General features: G+C 42.1%; 1 protein-coding gene across 2 annotated transcripts in view; it reads right to left on the bottom strand.

Moving 5' to 3' along the window:
- Positions 1-9,379: 9,379 nt before the first annotated feature.
- The window catches only part of sgcd (sarcoglycan, delta (dystrophin-associated glycoprotein)), a 182,252-nt gene continuing 165,043 nt past the window's right edge, over positions 9,380-26,588 (bottom strand). The window contains exons 6-8 of one of the 2 annotated variants that reach the window (XR_003929407.1): positions 24,095-24,218; positions 11,497-12,855; positions 9,380-10,129 (exon numbers count right to left, since the gene is read on the bottom strand). Coding sequence is in view for 1 of the 2 variants with exons in the window: in XM_030069681.1 (XP_029925541.1) it covers positions 12,670-12,855; positions 24,095-24,218 (310 nt within the window). In the remaining variant the exon portion in view is untranslated. Of the gene's footprint in view, positions 10,130-10,316; positions 12,856-24,094; positions 24,219-26,588 lie in introns of those variants that run through there. The other variant, XM_030069681.1, reaches the window with a different exon arrangement.

The raw sequence follows: 26,588 nt of genomic DNA, 5'->3' as shown, positions 1-26,588 counted from the left end.
AAATTAAACATGGCAACTGGGTTAGGAAACCTTTTCCACCACACACAATCACAAATACACGCCAAACCCTGACCCTAACCCTTCACCAGCCTGTATTGAATATTTTACGACCCAAACCTGCTTTTACAATAGAATAAAACCTCTGAGGATCAGTTGATTGCCTGCAAAAATGGCCAATATCATCAAGCTGCAGGCACAGAGACCAGAACCTCCACAGTTTTAGACCTCAAGTTTTCAACCAACGCTTTTAAACTAGTTAATGTTATGTGAAGGTAGCATCCAGATCCATGGGAATGTTTAATGTTTAAAATGGTTAAACCTCTCTGCTAGTCCCATCATTGGATTTGTCATCACAAATGTATTCTGCATGGCCAAGCTTTCTTAAATCCCGCAGAACTTTATTTTAAATTCTAGTGGAGATCCCAAGGTTTCCAAAGATAGAGAATATGTCCTGCCGAATTCCAGGGAAAATATGTGTAAAATGATGCACAAGACATGTAGATATTTTCTATATGATGTAATGCTGCAGCCATAAAACAATGGCTTTAAATATTTCACCCAATAAAAATGTGATGCATTTCACTCAATATGTACGTTTTGGCATTAGCTTAGAGATTTACATTTAAAATTCAGGTTGAACCAAGAGATGGTTTAATATAAGCTTGAATGGTTTAGGCATGGGCTTGCTTAGGCTAAGGTTAGAATTTGAGCCTTTAAAAATGTGTTATAAGCTGTGGTGGTTCTCTTGACCTGCAGCTTGACGTATCTCTGAAGGGCTGGCAGACTAGAAACTAAATCAACATACTTTGGCTCTGTAATACCCAAAGTAGAAAAGTTCTTGCTTTTGGATGGTGGTTAGTGTCAGTTTCAGTCTTTGATGATATCTGCTGTGTGTATTGCAATGACACATTTCCCTATGGCATCTTTTGTAAAAGTAATCTTAGGGTGCTTTCAGACCTGTGGCTTTGTTCCGATTCAGGGGCTAAATCGATATGGTTGTTTCGTTTTTCGTTTGGGCCGTTTGTGTTCACAGGGCAACCGTCTGTAGCGGTTCAAAGCTGTAAACAAATGCCATGCGCGAACCAGCTGTTCTCTCACAGGTCAGAAATGACGCCGAAAGAAGAAGTTTCCTCTTCCGTTCTTACCCCGGAAAAAACAAAACCCGTGGAGCATCTTCAGCATGTGGCTAGTTTGTTTCTCTGTGTTTCTGTGGTTAATGTACCCAGTGGCGGTTCTGCCCATGTTGCCGCCCTAGGCCAAATTACTGCCTTGCGCCCTTTCGTGTTACTACTCCTACCTACTTTTTATATGGACAAAATCTTGTTTGAATAAAAAGCCACCGGCCACGGCACCGGTCGGCATCAGGCGGGCCGGTACCGCGCCCACCTGTTCAGGTCTGTTTTTTTTTTTCTTTTTTTTTGCGCTTGTGCCGCCCCCCACATGACATGAAAAAATGCCCGCTTCGCCCATGCCTAAAACCGCTACTGAATGTACCGGTGTCCTGTAACGGAGGAAAATATCCCGTTCTACCGGGAATCAAGACTGCGCAGGGAAACTTATCATACTGCATCTACTGAGAAGAAGACATGCTGCGACAAGGAATCGCCGACGAAGATGGGCTCTGACGCTGGTTGATCCACAGTTATGAGTGAGTTGTGTCGGTTGCTGTGTCGATTATGTTCTCACTGCAAACGAACCGCTCCAGGGCTCGAATGGAAGCGAGCCGAGACCACCTCTTCTAGGCGATCTCGGCCCGCTTGTTTTGTCCCGCATCCGAGCGCGATTGCTGTGTTCACATATGTCCCAACGAACCGATCTTTAGGGGGAAACGCTCCCTGTTTCGGAACAACTGCTCTAAACGGGACAGGTCTGAAAGCACCCTTACCTACGCTACAACTGCAGTGTTTAGTCTTTGTTAAGAAACCATCTTCATGCATTTATCCTGCAGCTTTCCAGGCAATTCTTTCTCGAATATTATGCAGTCATGTATACGGACGGCTTAAAAGAAATCCTTGATTTCTCCTTGTGAAGGTGGAGCAAATGTGCAAGAGCAGGATGTAAGCAGAATTGCTAAACTTATGCAAACATGATCCATTAAAAAAAAAAAAAAAAAAAAAAAAAAAAAGCTTCATAGGGTTTTGATAGTTCACAGCCTAACAAGTGGTGCTACACATGGAAGAAAATATTCAAAACAGCTTTGAACAACACAGGGTGCTTTTGATATTTAAAAGAACCACAGGTGAAGTCTCTTTATGTTTTGCCCTTTCAGGTTCCCCAAGAAACAGCACAGAAACCAGACGCACTGATACTACAGCAAGCTTATTTATGCCTCGTTCCTTTAAGAGTGTGTGTGACATTTAGCATGCAGCTTTAAATTACACCGACCACCTCCATCTATCCTTTTAAATCTTAAGATGATTTGTCTTGATGGAGCCATTTAGGTAACAAGTTCTTAAACAATCCCTTTTCTTTCTTAATATTCTCTGAAGTGTGAGAAAGACTGAAACCAAGTCAGTAACTCACTTTGAGCTTTGGCTTCTTCTTACAGTAATCTGAGAGGAAAGCCAACTTTGCTTATGCACAAAAAGAAGATTTTTCTCTCCCAAAAGCAAACACCAAATCAGACAGCACCAAATCATATGAAATTTCACTCTGCCTCCCTGTGAAAGAGACTCCTGACCTTGAAACAGCCTCGGTCAAGCCTTCCCTGTTGGTGATGCGACCAAGTCAGATCTGTCAACTGAGAAAAAATGATTCAGCACCCAATTAGTGAAAAATCTAATAACCGGGGGTCAAGTTGGCATATCAAACATATGATGGATGGCAGAGCAGAGCAGGATTGTGGCTAATCCTGCTCACTTTCATCCCTTCCATTCATATTGGCAGTGGTGATGATGAAGGCAGCAAACGGGAAGCAAAGAACATTTCAGTTTCACTTGTTTCCAGTGCAACTCAGCTCACCCTTATTTCGGATTATTTCACTTGTTTTAAAATAACTCCGATTTTGACTCTGGATAAAAGATTTAATGACTTAAGATGCATATTTTTTTGCAGTGTGTGAGTGGCCTGAGGTAACCTGCCCCGCTCAGTGAAGATTGGCTAATGAGCCGACCCGCTGAAGCCATTTTTCCAGGCCTCCAGCTGCTCAGAAACGCAGATCAAACAGCCTCTCTGCAGCTTGGCCTCGCCATAATAAGCCGAGGAAAGCAAAGGGTTGCAGCTTAATCTGTGGTGGCACCGGTTCACTCCTCTGATGACACAGTAAACAATACAACCTGGCGTGAACTCTGGGAAGGATCGCCATTTGGCGTGGATCTACAAAACCCAAATTAAATACGCTTCAGGAAAAATACATCTTCGTTCTAGGAATTCGGCCGGTTCTCTTCAGCAGCAATCTAAGACCGAGTGAGCAGGTTCTGATTGGTTTGCACGGCTGTTGATGGACAGACTGGATCTTGTTGGGATTAAGCATGTGACTAAGGCTGGGCATCTTTGAAGCCAGAGTCAGAAGAGACGGTTCCAACACTGTAAGAACTGATTGAAACACATTTCACTCTGCTATCCAGTCAGTCCCATCGGTGGGTTTGTCATAACAGCAAGCTGTGTGGCCAAGCTTTGTCCAAACCCACAGAACTTTAAGTCAAATTCTCACGGAGACCCTAAGGTTTTCCAACAACACCAAACTTGTCCTGCAGAATGACAGAGAAATGTGTATAAAATGATGCAAAAGACATCTAGATAGTTTTGATTTGATATAATGAGGCTGCCATAAAACAGTGGCATCTTGGGTTTGAATATTTTAAGTATAAGTGTGATAGAGCATCAGAGAAGTGTTGCAGCCAGGATACATGTGTGACACTGCTGCACAACATGAAAAAGTGCCTTAACTGTTAAGATAATGATGGGAAAACTGGAGGCTGTGGTTTGACTTTATCAGTGTGCGCAATGAAGACACGCGATAAAGGCCAAGAGAATAAAGCGCCCCAAAATGTGTCCGCATTTTATTTAAGACGCGGAAGAACATGCAAAGTGCATGAAATGTCAAGCAGCCATTACTTATGTGCAGGGAAATACATGGAATATGATTAAACATTTCCTGCTTTAGGTTGCTATAAAAGTGATAAATTAAATTAAGTCAGTCAGAGAACTTTCAAGTTGAATACATTTTTTTTTTTTTTATAGATAATAAATGTAAATAAGGTGACATAGGCCGGGGCTCTTCTTCCGTCACTGTGTGAAAAGCATGCTTCATTTCAGGAATAAAGGGAATTGTTAAGGAATCAAACCAATAAAGGGGTATCGCAAAAAACATTACATAATTCAGTGAATTCTTATTAATACCTAGCTTGATGTGTGATGTTCCGGTACCAAGACAACAATTAGAAACAATTAGACGACGTTGCTGCTTTTGGCACTTGATGTCCTCGCAATGATAGAAGCTTGAACATGAAAAACGCCTGCTGGGTTCAGTCAACACAACAGGGTAAACGCCTGCGCTGCGGACTTTTGATCCACACATTACATAACGGAAAAAAACAGCCACTGCAGCGTGTTCATGCTTCCTCGTCAAAATGTCTGGGCTTTAGATGTCTGAAGTCATAGAACTTAAAAAAAAAAAATAAAAAAATAAAAAAAAAACACTTTGAAAAATGAATGCAGACAGTTTTGACAGTTTCCCCGTGGAGGAAACGGCCTCATTAGCGCCAGACAATAAGCTGCAGGGCGTTCGAACTCGAGCGTCTCCCTCTTTCCTCCAGTGTTTTTCACTTGCACGGCCAATGCATTTACAAATGGAGACACTGAGCAGCACCAAAACCCTTCTGAACGCAGCTTCACACATGTGATCATTGGCGTGCCTTCAAAACATCAGCAGGAGAAAGAAGACGATGGAGAAACAGGGAAACTGGGAGGCATGGGGAACGATGTAGGACAGCTCTGTCCTAATAAAACAGATTGTATGCAGGCTTGGAGTAATCTCTGTAGATACTGCTGTACTGATGTCTTCATCTTACTTTGAGTGTGGATCATTAAAAATGAAAAAAAAAAAAAAATCATGGTTTTATAGATTTCATTAAAAAAAACAAAAAAAACCAAAAACAAGCTGTTAAATGTTTTTCCTGAAGACTGACCTCTGCTCACTGCAGTTCCATTTCCTCCACTAAATCTCTGATGGGTAGCTGACGGTATGATATGCTTGTCTCATGATACAGTTTATGAGCCACATTTTTTTTCTAGCACAGGCTTGTTAGGATGTAAATTTTTTAAAACGTTTTCTTTACAAAGTGTGATTACTAAAGCAGAATAAGATGTAGCCATCGTCACACTTTATTTTTCTGTGTATTTTGTTATGCTGTTACATCCTGATCTATTGAATTTCAATGCACTGTTCAGCCCCCTGAAATTGAGAGGAGGGCCGTGTTGCTGCTGCTCATTTTGAAAAGCTGTGACACTTTGAGCATACAGGCCTATTATTAATACAAAATATAGTCTGTGACAAGGTGCAGTGATGCTGCTTTTCAGCACAACATGCAGACTGTAGCACCCTGAGGTGGGACCACTTTAGACTGCAAAATATGGCACTAAACTATGGAGTGACTGATGGCAAAATACACACACTGGTGCTATTTTTGGAGAAGGAGAATCCCCACATAGCTTCTCTGCAACTGTTACATATGAAGTTGCAGTGTTTAATGTATTGAATGAGTTATCTAATGATGAAGAGTTGTCTTTTTTTTAATAATTTTGGATGAACCCACTTTCCCTCAGCCGCCTTCATCCAATTGTACTCCAGAGCAAAAGTGAGATTCAACACTACAACCTGTCTTTCTGCTGCACTGCATTCTGGTCTATCTGCTGATCCTGTGATGGAGAAATTCTTCTATAATGGATGATTGCTGAACGTCAGTGCAAAATGGTGGCTCTAGAAAGAAGCCCTTGCTCTTAGACTGTGAGGGACCGACACCAAAACTTGACAAATTTTATGAGCCATTTTAATTGAACAGGGCGGAGGGTGGAGGGTGGAGTCTTCCTTTAAAGGACATTTAATATGATTGGAGTGAAAAGCTGCAGACTCCTGAGTGTAAAAAACATAGTTTGGAGCCACTGTTGTGGAATTATTGAATTATGACCTTCAGGTAAGTATATTTTCCCACAATGGCTATACGATGGCTGTGGTGTTCTCGGATATTTGCAACGTGTTGCAGTATTTCCCTGTTGTAAATTAACAAAAGCAATACTTTGTTCCAAACTAGATGCAGAGATGTGAGGATAAATGGCTTTCTTTATCAAAGGACACACACACACACACACGCACACACACATACACGTATGCACATACACATCTAACGCCGCCACCAACTTTACTTTGTAGGAGTGGACCAGTTGGAGCTTTGTACATCAAGAAAACAGGACGTGGATACACTGATACAAGGCCTGAGGGAGCAGATGGCTTTCTGTTTAAGGATAAAGTTTTACATACAAGCACACACACACACAAACTCACATGCACACACAGTGAAATTGTTCTCATCAAAGCAGCATCTACCTCAGATCAGCAGCTTCAGGTTCATTCAGTTTTCACACCGCTGCATCACATTGTGTGTTTTTGTTACAGGGAGCAGAAGAAAACCAGAACTTCCACATGTTTGTTCCAGAATCGGGAAAACACCATTGATACTCCCACAGACATTCCAGATTAGACAAATCTAAAATGTAACCTCACTGAATAGTGCATCAGGGAGTTCACCTTTTGTTTAGATAGACAGTAAATTAAAAAAAAAAAAGAAAAGAAAAGAAAATCACAGAGCTAATGTTGATTGATGTTCCTCTAACCCATTTGACCATTAAAAACACTTTAAGGTCAGGAAAAGGTTGTTGTTAGGGTTGGGGAAGGGTTTGCCGTAATGGTTAAGGTTAGGAAAAGGTCAGGGTTATGGTTAGGAAACGTTAGTGAACGTGAACACTGTTCTAGCTTGGATTTGAGCTTGGGTCGGCTGAGTGACAGGTGTGTTGACTGATCCACCCACCAACCTCCTTATGGAAGACTTTGTCACTCCTTCAGTACTACAGCAGTGTCGAGTACAGGACCGCTGGAAGTGGCTTCACTTTAAAACGTAACAAGCTGCTGTGCAAACGCAGTGTGGGGTCGTGTTTTGCCAGAGGACATTCTCAAACTTTTTTACTTGTAGCACATTTTAACATGACCATAACAGCCACAGATCCAAGACAATTGCTCCTGCAACATCTGCTAGCTTCACAGACTGGTAGGAATTTTTTGGGGATTTGCTGGAAAACCAGAAAAGCAGCAGGGATCGCTTTCGGGATGATAACTGCAGTCTGGGACAAAACACTGCACCGCTTTGCCACGAAGAAAAGAAGAGGCCAAATTGATTATTGAAATATTATTTGAGTTCCGAAATTCGAAAACTTCACACAGAAACTGCACTTGTTAAATGCTAAGAAATAAACATTATTGTACCTTAGTTAAAAATGATGAGACCTTCATCTTACAGGCGTCAGTGGACACCCATTACGCTTTAAATCTGAGCAGCTCCTCATCACGTCTGAAAACACAGTGGAACAGAGGCCAACAGAACAAAAGAAGTGCGGATGGGACTTCAGCTCCCTATGGAGCAGTAAGTCTCTCATACAAAGTTTTAAAAATGGGTAAAAATCATGAGAACCAGAGACGGGATGACATTATTACTCTTGGGATCCAAACCCCCGACAGCCTGTTGAACCAGAATGTAACACCGATGCTTAGTTTTCAGGTTCGTCATTGCAAAGGTGTCACGGCTTGACCAAAGCCGCATGGGAAAAGCTTTCTTTGTCTGTTTGCAACTTTTTTTTTTTTTAAGGGAAGATCCAATAACTGCTGCAACTGATTTGAACAACGCCTTTTATTTTGGCATCTTTGAAAACTACGTCATGAATGGCAGTTTCAGACTGAAGAATGAGATGAAGCAAAATGTAAAATATTTAGAGCGGTTGTTCGCCAGTGTGGAGGCAGAAAAGTAATCCTGCAGCAGTACAAAAGTACCCGGCATGAACATACAGGCTTGGGAAAGGTGCTCTCCATGTTTGATGGTACATGTTGCTGATAAACTTGCACTGACACTGCAATCAGCAACGGAATCCACTGGGTCACTTTGTCCTGATCACCTCCAGTCACTTCAGATCAATTTGCCTGCACAAACTGTGGAATATGACACATTACTTGCTTGGATTGAAATCTGGAAAATGGAATAATGGATACGTTTAACCAGTATCCAATTATATGAACTAGTAATATCTAAAACTTTACAAATAGAAAGTGTCTAAATTCTCACAGATTTTCTTGTGTAATCTCACTGATGTTATCTCTAATCTGATTTCATTGATAGCTACTATGTAATCTGATCTACAGCATGACCCTATACTATTTTTGCTTTCAGTAACTGCAGTGGATTGCCGTTGCTAATTTCTGTATAATCAGATTATTGTAATCCATATACCCCACAGCCCTGTGCATGATTTCCTTCTCTGCTTTCATGTCTTTTTCTTTTTGGTTTCTGTGTTTGCTTCTCTGAGAATCATTCAACAAGTTCTGTGGAGCAAGAGAACAAAAAAGAAAAAAAAAAGAAAAGAAAAGAAAAAAGAAAACAAAAGCTCACTCGCAGTAGCACAAATTTACACACAGCGCACGCAGAATGCAAAGACCTCGGCCCCAACTGCAAGGAAACAACAGCAGAAATGAAAGCTCGTGTTTGTGTGGTACATCTGATCCCAGCAGGAGAGACGACTACAGGAAGGAAAAGGCAAGAAAGAAAATCAAGAACAACTTGCTCTCCACAGGCAAACATCGTATACATTACTGTACATGCCAACCTGATGAATATTGATCAACGCTATTTTTTTGCCTGTTAGTATAAAAACACATAGTGATGTATATTATAAAAAAAGGTTTTTCCTTTTGCAAAAGAGCAGTGTTTTCCTCCTGTCGGGGTGTAGCTTCCGATGCACGCCGACACAGTTTTGTGTACAGTATTTACAGATACAACTGTATAAAAGATGCTAGGTCTCTGCTGTCGATTTATTCAAAAAAGAAAAAAAAAAAAAACAAATACTCCAGTTGGGTTCAGTTTCGTGGTGAAATACTTCTGTCTTCTAAATATACAGTGACAGAGAAGCTAAGAAAGGAGAACACTCACTCGAGGAGGGGGGGAGGAGGGGGGAGAAAGTGGCCAATGGTGCACTTTTAAAAAGGATGTGCCATCTTGAACACGCGCATCTGGTTTGAACGGCGTCGCACACTCCACCTTAACAAGTCATGTAATTTCATATTCGGCGTTAAAATCTTGTTTCTGTTCAAACAAGTGGAAAAAAGTCTGCCAGTGGAATGAGATAATCCCACTTGTTTCCAGTGCAGTTTCACTTGTTTCAGGATTTTTTTTATTTTCTGGGAACAAGTATAAACGTGTTGAAACAAGGCAGAATAAGGCAGATCAGCCCACTAGGATCAAGAAAGGAGCCAGGTTTCCAGTCACTTATTTTTATGCAAATTAGGAATTTGCATGTAAGAACATCTGATTGGAAACGCCAGAATTTCGTAAAACCTCCTAAATGTCGCAAAGAAGTTTCTATGCTTGGCTTGACAAAGAGAAAATGCACTGAAGGTTGATGGAAAGAGTTTATTCAAAGAAATGAACGTAGCAGGGGCAGACGGAGTACAGATTATGTTGGGATGGAGTTTTAATAAAACCGTGTAGAACTGAGTGACGGCTGTTATTACCGCTGCAACAAGCGCAAGGAGCTCATCAAATCTCTGCATTTTGTGAACTGTTTTGCTGCCTAATTTTGCAAACAAATTGACATTTTCTTTTGTTAAATTTTATATGAAATGTGCACAAAATTTGAATGGACATATAAACAACGATGTGATTCTAGAAAAGTCACTTCTTTTATGGAAAAAACAAGATTTTAAATCTGAATACAAGACTAAATAACTTGGTAAGATGGTGAAGTTTTTGCAAAACGAACTGTCAAAATGACACGTCCTTGATCAGTCTGGGCGCTGAACGAAGGGCGACAGCTACAGTCAAGCGTGGTGACAGGTCTTTGCATTCCTCTACACACGAAGGGGGGGGGGGGTCTGTGAATCGAATGAGAGTGAACTGAAATCAGAGATCATGTAGTCGCTGATACCAAAGAAAGTCTGTGTGATGTGCTTCTCCTTGCCACAAGTGCATTGACATAAGGCACAGGCACAGTTCCCCTCTTTCAACAGAGCGGCTCGCAGTTTTTTTTTTTTTTTTTTTTGTCTTTTCTTTTTCTTTTTTAATGTCCCAGTGCAAGAAACAAGTAGGGTGACCACCTCAGAAGTTCAAATGGTTTAAATATGACTTTTTTTTTTTCTTTTTTACAAGATTTGCTCCATTTTGCATGTGTCTGGGGTAAGAGGGTGTGAGTAATAATCTGTCGCCCATGTTGCTGTTTAATGGATTTCCTCATCACTGGGAAGATGGGAGAGATGTAGACAGTACTTCGGGAGTCAAAATAAAGCATAGATCACTGACAGAAATTAAGTGAAATGAAATCAACTCTAGTCTGCACACTCTGCATTCAGTTTAAAAATCAAGAGATTACACATTATTTGTCCAAAACTCAGACCAGACCAGAGGATCGGGTTTCACCAAAATGCGGTAGCACCTGCGCTGCGGTCATGTCACATAGGAAGTGGAAGAAAGGGAAGACGTCTCTTCCCTTGAATGAACTGTGGCAGATCTTGCTTGTTCTGGAAAGTAGCATTGACATAATTTTTATAACTCTGGTCTGTTGACATAGGAGGATGTGCAGGCATGTTTGTCACCTTTGTTGAAACACTTTCACTCTCCTAGTGGTTTGGGAGCCAAAACTAAGTCCCGATGCTGGGATGCAAAAATAGGTCACAGAGCCTCAATGAGCGTCAATGCAAAGTTGTTGTCGAGACTTTCTTTGATTCACTTTAATGCATTAACACAAAAAGTGACTCATGACAGGGCTAAGATAGACTTGGTCTCACAGACTTATGATGGAACCAAAATAGCCCTTGTCCCTTTCAGCTGCATTAACTTTTGTCCAAACAACTCGATTGACTTCTAGCACCCAGACATTTTAGGGAAACCCATATCTGGTCACAACACAAACAAACAAACAAAAATATGCAAATAAAAGAAAATAAATAAAACCTGGTCACATTTTACCTAAGTTATTATAAGACATCATAAGCACACTAAGAGCACAAATGCACATACACATACAGTACACTGCAACACATTGTAGACCTGATCGGGTATTTCCTATGACTCATATGAAATTGCAGTTAGCAAAAAAATCTCCTCGAGGTCTCCTCAAAATCTGCACCTCATGGAGATTTAAAGTCATGAGACCAATTAAAATGATGAACAATAATGTCATAAAGTCCTTCTAATGTGCCCATAGTGCCTTATAATGACTTAAGAGCCCCAAATGCAGCATTACCAAAATCCTTCAGGTATTTCAGGTGTGCAGAGGGAAGAGGGCAGGACGTTTTGGCAGGGTGGGACGTGGGTGATCACCCTAATGATTCAGGTACTGAAAGTGTCTGGAGGGAAAAAGGGAAGAGATCAGTGTCACTCTGAGAGTCTCTTTTTAGTCTTTTTAGTAAATCTCTTGGAGCTTTTTCTTCTCAGTTTGTACCAGAGGCTCCTAAACGCTGCTGAACCCCCTGCAGCTCTCGGTCTTAGTCAGTCTGCATCAGTGTGTGTGTGCTTGTTCGTGTACATCATATTTATATATAAAACTACTCTCTGTGTCCGTGTGTGAGTCTGTGTGTGTGTGTGTGTTTGTACATGTCTGTCTGCATATGTATGTTGTGTGTACGTAGCAGTGTAATGTCTCTCTGTTAGGGTTCGACCGATATCTTGCAGATTTTGGCCTTTCATTAATTATCACATATGAGCCAGTCAGTGGTTTTAAAACCTGCAATCAAATTATACTATCTTTTCACATTTTTATTCAATTAATATTTCATTACCTTGCCTGTGATTTGATTTAATTTAACTTAATTCAAAAGGCCAATGTATCCCAGAGTTTCCCTGCTACAGAACAAGTGAAGAGGGTCACACTGCTTTAAAGAGCTTCTAACCCTTAAAAAATTAATTTGTATGAGTTTCAGTGGACAGTTTGAACTTCCCATGATGGTCTAAATGCTGTTTCAGATACTTTTACATCTTTAAATATAAATATTGAAATATTTCCACCTTGATTATACAATTCTGGAGGGAAACACTGCCATTTGTGACAGTTTTTGGCAAGAAAATGGCCAAAGTTAAATGCATTGAACACTGGGACAAGATATCAGCAGCTTCACTCCAAAATTTTTGTCACTGGACTTTAAAAAGCCATATCAATCAAACCCGAGTGTCTGTCTCTGAGCTCAAATAGTGCACTGTACATGTCTGTGTGTCTGTGTCCATATGTTTCTTTATGTCCATCTACATCCGCCTGCCTGTGCATCTCAATCAGTTCTGGCAGACATTATGTGCATGTCTTTATGTGTCTGTGTTTTACATATCAGTCCGAGAGGCAGACTTTGTGTGTACGTCATGTGTTCCTATATCCATTTATGTCCGTCTTTCTTTCGGGGTGTCTGTGTACGTCTACATATCAGTCCTAGAGGCAGACGTTGCTGCTGATCTGGCAGGTGGATCCGGTGCCGGCCTGGGACAGGAAGAGCCTCCCATTGGGGCAGACGCAAACCTCGTAGACAGTCTGTCTGGTCCCAGAGGATGAGGAGCTGGAGGAGGCCTTCCCCTCTGGCAGCCGCATCAGACGAATCCTGTGAGCATCCAGAGAGATCTGCAGGGTGGAGGACAGTGAAAGAGAGAGGTAAGGAGGTGGAGGTGATGTGATTGTGGCATCTCGACAGCACATTGCATTCCGTGGACGTTCCAGGAAGGTAATGTGAGTGATGGGGACTGGGGAGTGAAGCATGCTGATTTGGTTGTGAAGCTGAGAGTGGCTGTATATGAGGACGGTGTGTTAGTGTTTTTTGTCTAGCTCCAAAATCACACTGTCCTGCTCCACCCCTCATGGCCCTTAATGAAGTTCTGTGCAGCCATCACCTCCTGCAAACTGCAAAATGTTCCACAGGAATAGTTTTTATTGTTCTGACTCACAAATTTGACGGATGGTCCCATTCGTTTTGGCTACAATATCATTTTTTTGGCATGTACTGGGTAATATCAGTTTCAGCACGCAGCATTACTGAACCTTAGAACCCTCAAACTCTGATTAAGAATAAGCTTGGCTACATTTACTTACTTGGAATAACCTGGCTATAACACACACCAATTAAGGCTATATTCTGGTTAAGCGCCTATGTCTACATACGCCTCTGTCCCCGATCAGACTTGGTTTTATCAGACCTGGCATTATCATGTGTCTCAAATCATCTGCAGTGACTTGTGATGAGATTTATGATTGACTTCAGATCCATTAGAATTTGTCATTTGCTTTTCTTTCCTTCTTCTTTTTTTGATTACCCAACAAAGATGCCATCATTTCTGTGCAAAACAAACTTTTCCAGCCAAATATCTGCTCTAACAAATGCTGCTTGCTGTCACAAAGCAACTGGGCAGTCCTCTGATGTTGTGGGGGCATCAGGATGCATTATCATTCACACTGTAAATACCTGTCATATTTGGAGACATATTTGGCCCAGTGCCTCTGTCTACTCGTGACTGGATCACAAGAGACGAATGTTAAAACCAAGTGTGAATGGGGTCCTTAACACACCATCATCTCAGTGAATAATATACAGTGTATATACATCTGGCTTGTCGAACAAGGTTCTCAGTCATCCAAGTCATGGTATAGATTTAGGAGTAGGAAAGTTAACTGGACTTTGTGTAATCTTGGAGACAATTCACCATTCATCCAAGAAGCGTTAGAAGTGAGGAAGCTTCGCAGACAAAAAGCAAGACATCTTACGCAGCAAGATTATGCAGCAAGTCCAGTTGCAAACTGTTCTAAGAGTTATGATTATTTTTAAATACATCAACCCAAATCTGGCTTACTTGAGTAACAGGATTAAGAAAGGCAATTCTCTGTGTATGTAAACACAGATCTTATTCACATCTGACTTTATATTTAACATGTCATTGTGGCATGGAAACATCTAAGTCCTTTCTGTCTGAACAGCATTACTGAGGCATTTTGGTACCAAACATTTTTTTTCTGTATTAGAAGGGACCAGCTATAGTTCAGCCAGAGAGAGGTGGACTGGCAACTGAACTTTTTCACACATTTTTTGTGGCCAATTTTATCTGAGGACATGAATATACTCTGGTTTATACAGTGTGCATGGCACAGAGACTTGCAGATTATCAGAGAATTATGTAAAGCTTCACCCCAATAAGACAGAGCCAGAATGACTATTAGCCATGTTATACTGTTCACATAAACAGTGATGCATGGAAATGTCATGCCGTGCATGAGGGCTTCTATCTTAATTTGTGTTCATTTTCCAGGTCATTGGGTAAATTAAGACATCTTAGGTGAAGGGTGCTTGTTAATAGTGTAAACAAGGTGTGGCAGGCAGTCAGTGCTCCGATTGCAGATGTTTGCTATTTGTGTTTGTCGTTTTCCTACTGTCGCTTATTTTATCATTTTGGTTTGAGGAACCAGTAAGAGAAGAGGCTTGCTTTCATACGTGAAGGGAGTAAAAGAAAAAAAAAGAAAAGAAAAAAGAAAAAAAAGAAAAGAAAAGAAGAAGAAGAAGAAAAAAAAAACTCCTGATACAGAAATCCACAGAGGAAGAACATATCCCAGAAATTTTTTGAGGAGGAATATAGCCCTGATATGGACATTTCCTCAGGAGAAATGTGCACTTTGCATGATCATAGGTGAGGCACAGAGAGAGAGATACAGAAAGAGAGACCTGCAGTGACAGACAGCTAAAAAACACAAAGGGCAAAGGAAGACAAAGGAAACATGGCTATTAGTAGATTCTGTTTTCTTTCTTTTAAAAAGTCTGTAGCTGAGGATTGAACTCTAGTCTCAAAAAGTCTGTGTGTGGGATGACCTCTATTTATTTATCCAAAATAAATGTACTACAGTTTTGCATTTGGTGGGATTTAAATTCAGACCATTAGTGTGGGTGAAAGAGGCAGAGTAGGTACAGAGTCAGCACAGATCAACAATACATTTGACTGGGAAAAGCACATCTGTGCATTGGTAACTTTTTTCCTCAATTAATGAGAAATAAATCATTGCTTGCACAGGTAGGTGTTAGCCTGCTGTGGCACTGCTGCCTGACGCACATCCTCCGATGCCCACAGGTTGGCTAGCTGCAGGGTCATCAGCCGGGTACCACCAGTCATCAATGTTTCGCCCATTTAAACCTGGAACGTCTCCTGGTGGTGGGGCAGTGACAGGGACGTCTCCCTGCCTCCCCCTGCAAAAAGCCCTTGTGCTAGGTGGTGCCCCAACACATATCCCTCCTTCTTCAATCAAAGCCAAAAGCTGCCATTCTCTGCCTCTTCAGCCAGATCTTTCAGGGCCTTTCTCTGGCTTGCTCTAGACACTCCCATGTCCCTCATGAGGCAAACAGGCTCAGCAGCAAGATCTACATACTTCAGCCTCTTCTTTTTCTGAAGCTGCTGCTTCTAATCCTGCCTCCAACGGGAGGGTCAGCTCAATGAGGACCACGATCTTGGAGAGGCTGGTCCACCTCACTATGTCTGGATGCAGGTTTGAGCTGGTGATCTCACTGGGGAACTGGAACCTCCAGCCAAGGATTCTCATACTGCAGTCCTGGGTGGAGAGAGCTGCCCTCGGTGGGACTCTCAGAGTGGCATTTGTGTCCTCCCCCCTTATGAACCGGAGGTGATGGTCTGCTGGCGGAGGATGCCCTCTGCTCATTTCCTGCCTCCGCCTCTCCAAAATCTCAGCCAGCTTGCTCATATCATGTCGCCACCTGTAGAGGCCTTGGGAGAGTACAGTCTTTCAGCCTGACAAGATGTGGTGGAGGCTGGCATTTGGGGTGCTGCAGAGGGTGCAGCATTCTGCCTGGACAAACCACTGGTGCAGGGGATGGTACGCATGTTTCCCTGATGAAAAAACTGAGCCTTGCCCGTGGGATCTTCCACAGGTCTGCCATGCTGATATTCCTGCCAACAATTCCTTCCCATGTTGTCCAGGCCCCCTGGCTTCTCTGTGCCTTGATCTTGTAACACTTGTTCTCCAGGCTCATCACCTCAGCCAACACCAGCTCCTTTCTCTTTCCTGTTGGCCTTGGACCAGAACCACTAGCTTCCCTGAATTCAAGACCTGCCCTTCCTGTCTGGACTCTACCAATGATCCCCTTCTTCTGCAGTCTGCTTATTGGCCGGTCAACTTCGGCATGGGCTTTCCATTTTCAGCCAGGCTAGTAATGTCATACATGAAGCCTCTCAGTGGGGGCAGTTTCTGTCCAGATGGCAATCTGAGTCCTCCCACCATCTGCCTCGCTCCAATGACGATTATCTTGAAGGTGGCCGCAAAGAGGATGGGGGACATTGCCTAACTCCAGTTGCTGCCATCCGGTTGTAAACTCCTGGAAGGTGAACAGCATCCGCAGGTCCTTGAAGTAATTTGAGACCAGGGTCCTGATTCTGTCGAGCATGTGGAAGAACTTGGTGGTACAATATCGAGCCAAACAACATACAGGTCGGTTTTTTTGCATTTTGACCCGCTGAATCTGCTCCCAAATCAGCACTGAGTAGTGCTCCACACAACCTGAGAAGCAGGGGACCCCTGCCTTCTGGCAGCTGGTGTCAATGGTGCTGATGTTCTCCAGCAAGTAGTTGCTCATTCTTTGTGCCAAGATGGAGAAGAAAATATTGTCTTCAATGTTGAGCAAGGCAATGCTCCAGAATTGGCCACTTTCCCTGGAGTCCTTCTCCTTGGGGATGAACATGGCCACAGCTCTTTGTCATGCCTGTGGGATGCACTGCTTTTTCCAGGCAACTTCCACAGCAGGGTCCACAGCAGCTTCAGTGCTGCCGGGTAATTCTTTTAGAGCTTGTAGGGTATCCCGTTGGGTCCTGGGGCTGATAAAGCTCTGGCCTTCCTCACAACCTCTCTTTGCTGAGTTTTGGGGGAAGGGTGTTAAATTGGACCAACTGCTCAATCTCGCTCTCTCGCCTCCCCTTTTGTCTTGGCATGGTGGATTTCTTGATGGTAAATATTCCAAACCTGTCTTTACATACCTGGTAGAGAATGTCTCCTAGCAGGTCGAGCCTGGACTCCATGCTCCCACACAGAGATCTCTCAAATACTTTGGTGAGGTCCAAGTCCAGTTTCCACTATGCCATTGTATCACTGGTCCTCGGATTTTGCTACTCCTAGTTGGTGTCTGCTTCTCTGTGCCTTGTGTCTCTGGTTTTTCAGGTCAAGTGGGTACATCTGCTCGGTGCCCGCAGGGTGGATTGTCCTCCTCTGCAGGGCCTTCTGCCTCTACAAACTGGCTTCCCCTCGCAACGATGGGTCCAGTGGTGCTGTGGTTTTCAACATGGCCTTTGGTCCCTCTTGTATGCTTTGTTTAATAGCAGACAGTTCACCTGATCAGTCAAACAGGCTTTCTGACTATTCTATGAACTTGTAAGAGATACATAATTGAACTTCATGGTTGTATCCATTTTGCTGGGATCAAATCATACCAATTTCCATTTTGATTGGTGTGACAACTCCTACAACGTGTTCACAACTGTCAGACTGTTCATTTCGGGGTCCTCCTCCACCATCCATGGATGACTAACATCATTTCCAGGTTTTCTCTTTGTCTTCTCTCCATACAGAGTAAAAAGCGTGGAAAAAGGTCCCTGATCATTGTGGATAAGACCGTCCTACTGTCATCTGTTCAGCTGAATTTGAAAATGAAAACCCCAACTTACTCATGGTCCAGGTGATTTGTGCAAGTCTCTTCATTGATGTGGTCAAGTATTGCCTCGCCTTTTCACTTTCACTCTTTCCCCAGAGAAATATATTCTGCAGCACAGATGGAAGTGGAAATGGAAAGCCCAAAATTCCTTTCATCCAGTAAAACATAGAGAAAAAAAGAAATGTGACAACATATAAGGAAATAGGGGAGATTCATTAAGGTTGGTGGATGTCATGCTAAATTGAAAAGTACGGTCGTTGTGATAATTAGTCGCGGTCCATTGTGTAGTGTGGACCCACTTTCGGTCAAGACATGGTGAGAATTCATGTCACTATGATTGCCTGATCTGATATGCTGACCGACAGACACACAGAGATAAATAAATCTACTGATTCACCAAGACTCCACTGACTCATCACAGTAACAAGATACTGCATTGATTGCACTTCATGATGGGTTTGCTCCAAGCTCAAGCATTACTCATCATTAGTCTGGACTCACATCCTGCTCATGGCTGTGTACATCCAATTCAAAACCAAAACCTCAGATTGGATTTGTTCTGCCATTCCTGCAGGATGCTGGTGTGGCCCTGCACGTGTATTACTACCCGCTGTTTAGCTCTGCATTCCCTGCTGATCCTGTCATCGTGTGGCCTTGACTCTTCTCCATCTGTGGATTCACCTTCCTGCTCCAGTCAGCGCAGCAGAATCAGGCTCACTTTTCAAGAAGTGCCTCACCTTAGTCCCATTGAATCATATCTTTCTTTCCCTCTTCTCACTGTAATTACTCACCAGGCAAAATCCCCTCTACTTTACCACTCAGCTTTTATTTTTTTTTTTTCTTTCATCATCAGTCTGTGGTCACAGAAGTATTGTCAGGGTATTCACCTCACCTTGAAGCTTCTCAGTATTGACTCCTGATAATGTTGATGATCTTGTAAGTTAAGCTTATCCCTTTATAGGGCAAGTGACTATTTTTGGTAATTTCAGAAATTTTACATATCAGGCCCATCCCCTGTCTCAGTTAGTTCAATAATCATTTGGTCTTCACCCAGCCAATCAGCAAAGATCGCTCTACATCCCAGGTCACATGATTGTGGCATTTGACCAATCTCAATGGCTTTGATTTTCTATTACAAAATGAAAATTTTAGAAAAATTTTATAGAAGTAATAAAGTCCTGTCATGTTCTCTAACAGTTTAGGGTTGTTTTTTTGAATTTCAAAGTATTTCAACGAGTGCCCTGTAAAGGGTTATTCTACTGAGTATCGATGAGAGCATCAGCAAAATTCTTAAAATATAAAATGTAAACATAAATGCTATCTACTTTCAGATCTTGTGGGTTGGTAGACCTGAACGAATATTGCTTGCTTTTCAGGTCAGCTACAGAGAGACAGGTTCACTGAGTTGGCAGGCAATAAAGGTCATGATTTGGATTTGAACCTTGTGACTTAAACATTAATGCATGGTACAGTGACACCTGTCATAAACATCCCCCATTCTGCATCAGGATTGCATCATTATAGGACAAATATTTCTTGAATATGAGACATGGGGAAGCAAGTAGTATGGAGATTTGGAAAGGTGGCTGGTTGGGAAAATGTGGATGAGTGAAGTGAGTAACACTCTTCCCTCCCTCAGTGACTAACAACAATGTGCCCTGGAACAAGGCAGCTGCCAACAGAAGACTACTGTGGCTGTAGGCCTGCTGGGCAGTTGCCAGGTGTAATTGTTAAATGGAAAAATCATAAAAAAGTAAAATATTAATATATAGTAGCACAAAACTCCCACCCCACATTCACACTGTGAGTAGGTCAACAAAACTTCATTCATTTCCTAATGAGCAAAGCGGCCTTACTTTACTGCCTTGTTTCTGAATTGGTGTCGTTTAGTTTACAATAGTTCTGCCTCAAGTATCAAGTTTCAAGTTCTAAATGGATGGCAATGAAGTTGATTCAAGAAAATCTGAAGCTTCCCAGGTCTCGACTTTTACCTCAAAGATGACTGGAATACACGTCTCAAAAATTAATCTTGGACTGCTGATTGGATTTGTGCTGCTGTTCCTGCAGGATGCTGGGTTGAACCTGCACATGGGTATTACTACCCACTGTTTAGCTCTGCTTTCCCTGCCAACCCTGTCATTGCCTGGCCTAGACTCTCCTCCATCCACGGATTCACCTTCCTGCTCCAGTCAGCGCAGCAGATTCGGCCCTCTCCTTCCCCTACAGGCTGAAACTCATCTTTTCAAGAAGTGCCTCATCTTACTCCCACTGAATCATATCTTTCTCCCCCTGTTCTCACTGTAATTGCTCTCCTAGCACAATCTCCTCCACTTTACCACTCTCCTTAGCTTTTATTTTTTTCTTTCATCATCAAGTCTTGTGGTCAACCCCACTGGGGTTCCTGAGAAGCTCTAAAATCTTATTTATTTATTTATAACAATTTCTACCTAATTTGCACTTGCTAGCCAACTGTTACCTCATGAAAGTGATGTGATGTTAAAGTCCCCCGTCAGTCAGATCTAATAACCTGTCAGTAACCAGTCATTTTCAAAAGTCCTCTTCAAACAGTTCATATCACTTATTTTGTGATTATCTCCACCAATCATAGTCACAAGCAAAATGACTATCACTTATGCAACAGGTGGAACCATGCCCCTTCTAGTTATTTCAAATAGGCCTGTGCTCCTTTTGGTTCCCAGTTTAGTGGGCGGGGGAGTTGTAAACCAGTGAAATGGAGTATAGACTATCAGCTGGTTTAGAAGTCCCATGTGAAGGTAACAATGGCACAGTCATATTTTAAAGCTATCCTATTCTAAATAATTATGCATTTCATTTACTAACTTTTTGGATTGAACAAATTCAGTAAGGTAGATTTGCATTTTAGGTAGTACTTGCAACAAACAAACTCCCTTATTCCTGGTTGGTTTGTTATGCTTTTTCCTTGTTGATGATGTATCCTCTGTCACCACCTTGTCCAAACAGGGGCACATGACCTAGGCAGTTTTCGAAACTGCCTACACAGTGTGTGCATATGGCATACAAGAGTGAAGTCAATGTTTGACTTACCTGCTAAAATGGGAGAACAACTAATTATAAACAGCGGATGCAACCAGACCTGACTGTGATTAACCTGCTGCACATGTGAGACTCACTGAGAGTGTGAGATAATCATACATCATTTTCTGAGATGAACTGTTTCTGAAACAGTTTTGAAAATAACTGAGGTCATGAGGTCACTGAAGAGGAGGGGGGATCACACAACTTCAGATCACTGAGTCTCTGGCCCCACCCACAATCTGTCTGAACAGAGTGACGCATCAACCAAGTTGCTAACAGCATGAAGGCGAGATCAGCCAACTGGTTCTCAGAACATTTGTTCTGCCTTCTGACCATTGACAAGGGACTACACACACACAAACACACACACACACACACACACACACACGCACACACACCACAGCCCACACACAGAACCTCTTATCCACTCATTTTACTCCCCTCCCACCCTCTCTTATTGGAGCAAACTTGCTCATTCCCTCCACAGACATGGAGCTGTATGAATCCCATTTCTGTCCCCTCTCCTCCTCCTCCTCCCCTCGCCCCCTCACCCTGGCCTCCCGGGGCTCGTAGAGGGCTTGTATTTCACTGGACGAGGAGAGGAGGTGCTCTCCGGCTATAAAAAGGTAAAGCAGCCATTACCAGGCGCCTCGGGGAAGCATTGCCATCAAATGACCTGGAACACTTTTAAAGCAGAGTCTCAGCTGACTTCCTCAGACAGCTGCTACTGAGCAAATCTTTCACCACGAGGGGCAGGGAGTGTGAATGTGAGACAGTGGAAGAGTAAAAGTGTGTGTGTGTGTGTGTGTGTGTGTGTGTGCCCGCGTGCACGTGTGAAGCTAACACTATGTGCGTAAGGCCTGGAGTGTTTGTGGATGTGTATGTTCGTACAGGTGAGGCCGAGAGAAAGTGTGCGCACACAGACGAATGTGTGGCAAAAAGAATCCTGTGTGTGTGTATTTCACTACCGGCGACTGTGTGTGTGTGTGTGTGTGTGTGTGTTTGTGTGTGTGTCCCTCTGTGAGTCTATTTCAGTATCTGTGTGTGTATAGTGGGTGTCTAATGGCCAAAACCTCCCGGTAATTGTTGCGGCGGAGCCAGTGGGGTCCCGAGGTGTGTGTGTGTGCAAGACAGATGGACGACAAATGGACATTTGGAAGGCGACTCTAATGGAGTGTGAGAGCGCGATTCCAATTATATGACTAGGTGGCACTGAGCTGAGCGGCCTTATTATCAAGCACATGTCTGTGAAAACAGCGAGGCGATGTGGCGTAGGCGGGCTATTAGACTTCCTGCCTTGATTACTTTTAATTGTGCTGTTTGAGAATGAATCCAAGGGCACCTTGTAGAAAACAAGCTTTCAGCGCTTCTCTGTCTCCCCCTCGCTTGCCATTCATCTACCACCTTTTTCAAAAAAAAAAAAAAAAAAAAAAAATCAGTGGGCTCCCTTAATGTATGAGGCTGCTTTGTGGGAAACTTTTAAACACTTTCTTCTCACTAATCCTCCACTGATTTTAACAATCTGACATGACATGACATGACATGACCGGGGAAATCCTTTTATCAGTGCAACAAACCACGATAAATCTAGGAAATGGTGTCCGTGACAAATCAAGGAATAATCTGAGGAATTTAGGAGGAAAGGAAGGAAGGAAGGAGTGGAGGTAAGGGCGAAGCAAAGAAGAAGGGAATGCAAAACAGAACAAAAAAAAAAGACAGAGACTGGGAGGGAAGTTTCTACACAGCTGGAAAAGGGAAAAATGTTGAAGTTGTGCTGGTGAAGAGCTGTGGTAGCACACATGAACCTGTATTTATTTATTTATTTATTTTTCTAGGTCTTTTGTTCCTTTTTGTAATGTCACTTTCAAATTGATCCTTTTTTTTAAAAGGTGATTTCATTTATTTTATTTCACTTTATTGTCACTTCAGTTGTATATAACGTCAAATTTGTACACAAATCTATCTCCATGGCACCAAATGAGCGCTCTGGGACCTAGGTTGTGTATTGTATAGTGCATAATGTAATTCACTGCCATTGGGTTATACACAAACAAATGAAGGACATAAACGAACAAACTCACAGGGTCATCGTCTGACAGAAATGTTGTTCAAAAACGACATTTAAATCGCTTTCGCCTCTCTATGAAGCTGTAACAGATTCTGGTGGACAGCCAGTGTATTTGCCACCAGCCATTTGGCCAAATGCTGGCTTTTAGAAATGTTTGGCAAGGATCTAGCCATTGTTTGGAGATTTTTTTTTTTCCCTTGCTAAAAAATTCCTTAAAAAAAAAAAAAAAAAAAGGAAACAGGAAACAAGTTTATTAGCATTGGAAACAAATGGTGGAATTATTTCACCACTTTGGTAGATTTCTTTCTTTTTTTTTTTGTTTGAGAAAAAAACAGATTTGAACACTGAAGGTGGCACTAAATCATTTGTTAAGATGAAGATTTTGACATGGTTCTGTCATTTACATGACAGGACATTTAGAAAGCCTTGGATTTAAAAAGAAAAAAAAAAAATTTTCTTTCTTTCTTTCTTTTAAAATGTGCTAAAATTTGATTTCTCAATAATGAAACAAAAACCAAGTGATGATTATATCCTCAAAAATGATCCTGTTGTACAAATGACTGACTCAAGTGAGAAAGTGATGAGCTTCAGTGCAACGTGACAGTGAGCTTTAGTGCCAGAAGCTGTTTTGTCAGGGAAGCTGTCACATTTTTTAAATGATGGACATCTCATTTTGGAGCGAAATTCTTCATGTGAACAGTTTTGGAAATGAGACATCTGACAAAGTGACATCTACACTTCCAAGATGATTGATAGCACAGCATGAAAACAAATCCAGGCTCTCTTCAAAGACAGGTGACGTGAGTTCCTGTTCGACAAAATGAGAACTTCTCTAGACTGGACCCTCCACGTTTTTCATATATTTGCTCAGCTGATTGCGGCCCCATTGTTTCAAATAGAGAGAAAAATGTTCATTCCCAGCCCTGCTGCCCTTACAAAAACGTACATGATTTTCATGTTGTTTTTTCCCATGTGAAATAATTAAACCTCATGTAGTTTATTCCACTAATGATTTCACATGGTATTTTTCGTGAGGGTGGTGCTCACACCTCTCCGTCTTTGGACTCCAGGCGCAGTTCATTCCTGCAGGTGGCCTGAATGTCTCCCGCCTCGGCCAGGATCTGGATGCCTTTAGGAGCCTCCATCAGCAGAGAGCGGGTGGGAGACTCCAGCCTGGGAACAGACACAAGCGAAACAGCTCTGTTAAGGATCACAGCCAATTCCTAATTACAGCATATAGGGGGAAGCGTTTAGGGAGCGATCACACGCACAGCTTGTTTTCTTTATTCAGAAGCACAGTGGAATAGTCACATGGACTCACAGGGAGCTCATTTATTGAACAAAGATTTGTAACGTGCCTTCCTGCAAAAGGCAGAGTTTGATTTCCAATGCGATAATATCGTATAATATAATACAAGAAATGATGAGCCTAATTATGACTGTGAAATTACTATTGTTGTTGTTGTTTTGAATCAGTCTCTGACACATTATATGGCTCCACTCGTTGTAAGTTGCTCTTGATAGGACAAAAGGCTGAAGTATCATGTATGAATAATCTAAATTAACATTATGTTATTTTATATACCAGGCAAGTCATTAAGAACACATTCTTATTTACAATGGCAGCTTGGCATACTGACAATACATGAAAATACACAATACAGTAACATTAAACAATGCCTGTAATACAGAAAACAATGTATTTCTGTTTAATAATGATGCATAAGGAATAATTTGTATTTACAATGCAAACAGTAGAACTGTGTGTATGATGATGACTGCCAATGCAGCATGTTAACACGCCGCTTGTGGCACTGAAAACACAACTGTTTCCAGCACATGGGCACGATGGCTCTGGATTCATGGTTGTATATGTTTGCTGTTCTGTGCTCCACATCATTATATAAATAACATTTTATCTGCTGTGGCTGCTGGCCAGACACTGAGGAAGCACATCGCTTTCAGCTCTTATGTTTTGTGATGGGTTTTTGTCATTGTTTTACCGTTTCATAGAATAAATGATTATTAAAAAAAAAAAAAACTGACAGATCAAAAGTGAAAATTTCTTTAGTTTCAACCCTAGTCTGTGTGTTTTTGTTATGCTCTTACATTTGACATTTTTTCCATCATTTATTGTTGTGAGGAAGCGTTGCAGTAGATGAACCTGTGATGTTTGTTAGACGACAGTCTCTCAGTCCACTAAGTCAACTTCAACACATGGAAGAACTTGCTGGTGGTGTAATAATTCTGCCTGCAGAAGTCTGAAATGTTGGCTTTTGATTATAATCCATCCATCAATCATTATTATTAGTGTTGTTGTTATTAATTTTTTCTTTCTTTACTTGTTTATTGATTGCAGATTTGTCTTCCTCCAGCAGACAAAAGTGGACCGAGACAGGAAACTCTGGCAGAGAGGGGGGACACGTGTGACGCCGCAGACCAACGAGCTGCCAGCAAACGCCATCATTTTTCTAAACACAATGCATCATACCTCCGGGTTTTGTCAAAAATGGACACGCGGTATCTCAGTATTTACATAAAAACAAACAAACAAACAAAACAAGAGCTGTATGCAACATCACATGATGTACAAATGTACAGGATACATGAAGCTTTTATACCTCTCTGCTGATGTGTATATTATTGGATTTCACCTATGCTCAATAATCAGAGTGCACAATCTCATATAGACTTGTGAAGTTGAAATTCTTGGGCAGGCACGACACCTATATGTAGAGAGCATTTTCAACTGCAGATACACGACTGCAACCCCCGACATGGAGAGAACTCTATTGTGAAGTTCGCGGATGACACCACCATCATCGGCCGGATTTCCAACAATGATGAGTTTTCATATCGGGAGGAAATCAACCATCTTGCAGAATGATGCACAGAAAACAACCTACTGCTCAACGTCAGCAAAACCAAAGAGCTGATGGTTGATTTTCGAAAAAAAGAGGCAAAGACACACAACCCTGTCTACATCAATGGAGCTGAGGTGGAGCAAGTGTGCAGTTTTAAGTTCCTGGGAATCAACATAACAGAGAACCTAACATGGACTTCACATATCTCTGCCCTGGCTAAAAAAAGCTCAGAAACGGCTGTATTTCTTAAGGAAACTTAAGAAAGCAAAATTCCCACGCCAAGTTCTTGTCAGCTTCTACAAAGGAGCGATTGAAAGCATCCTGACTGGAAACATCACAAACTGGCATGGGATGTGCACGCCCCAGGACAGGAAGACTCTGCAACGAGTGATTAAAACTGCCCAAAACATCATTGGAACCCATCTACCAAGCCTCAGTGATATCAGGGAGGTGAGGTGAGATCCTAAAAGACAACACCCACCCCAGCCACAGCCTGTTCACCCTGCCGCCGTCAGGCAAAAGATACAGAAGTATCTGCTGCCGTACCACCAGACTACAGAGCAGCTTCTTCCCTCAGACTGTGAGACTAAATGCACCATCTGAACTCCTCCAGGCTTAATAATTCTATTTTCTACACAATCAATCAATTAATCAATCAAGAGGGAACCACACTTTAATT

The sequence above is a fragment of the Myripristis murdjan genome, chromosome 14, assembly GCF_902150065.1.
Source record: "Myripristis murdjan chromosome 14, fMyrMur1.1, whole genome shotgun sequence".
Taxonomy (NCBI): Eukaryota; Metazoa; Chordata; class Actinopteri; order Holocentriformes; family Holocentridae; genus Myripristis; species Myripristis murdjan.
The sequence above is the reverse complement of the archived record's forward strand: the minus strand, read 5'-3'. Positions and strand labels throughout refer to the sequence as shown.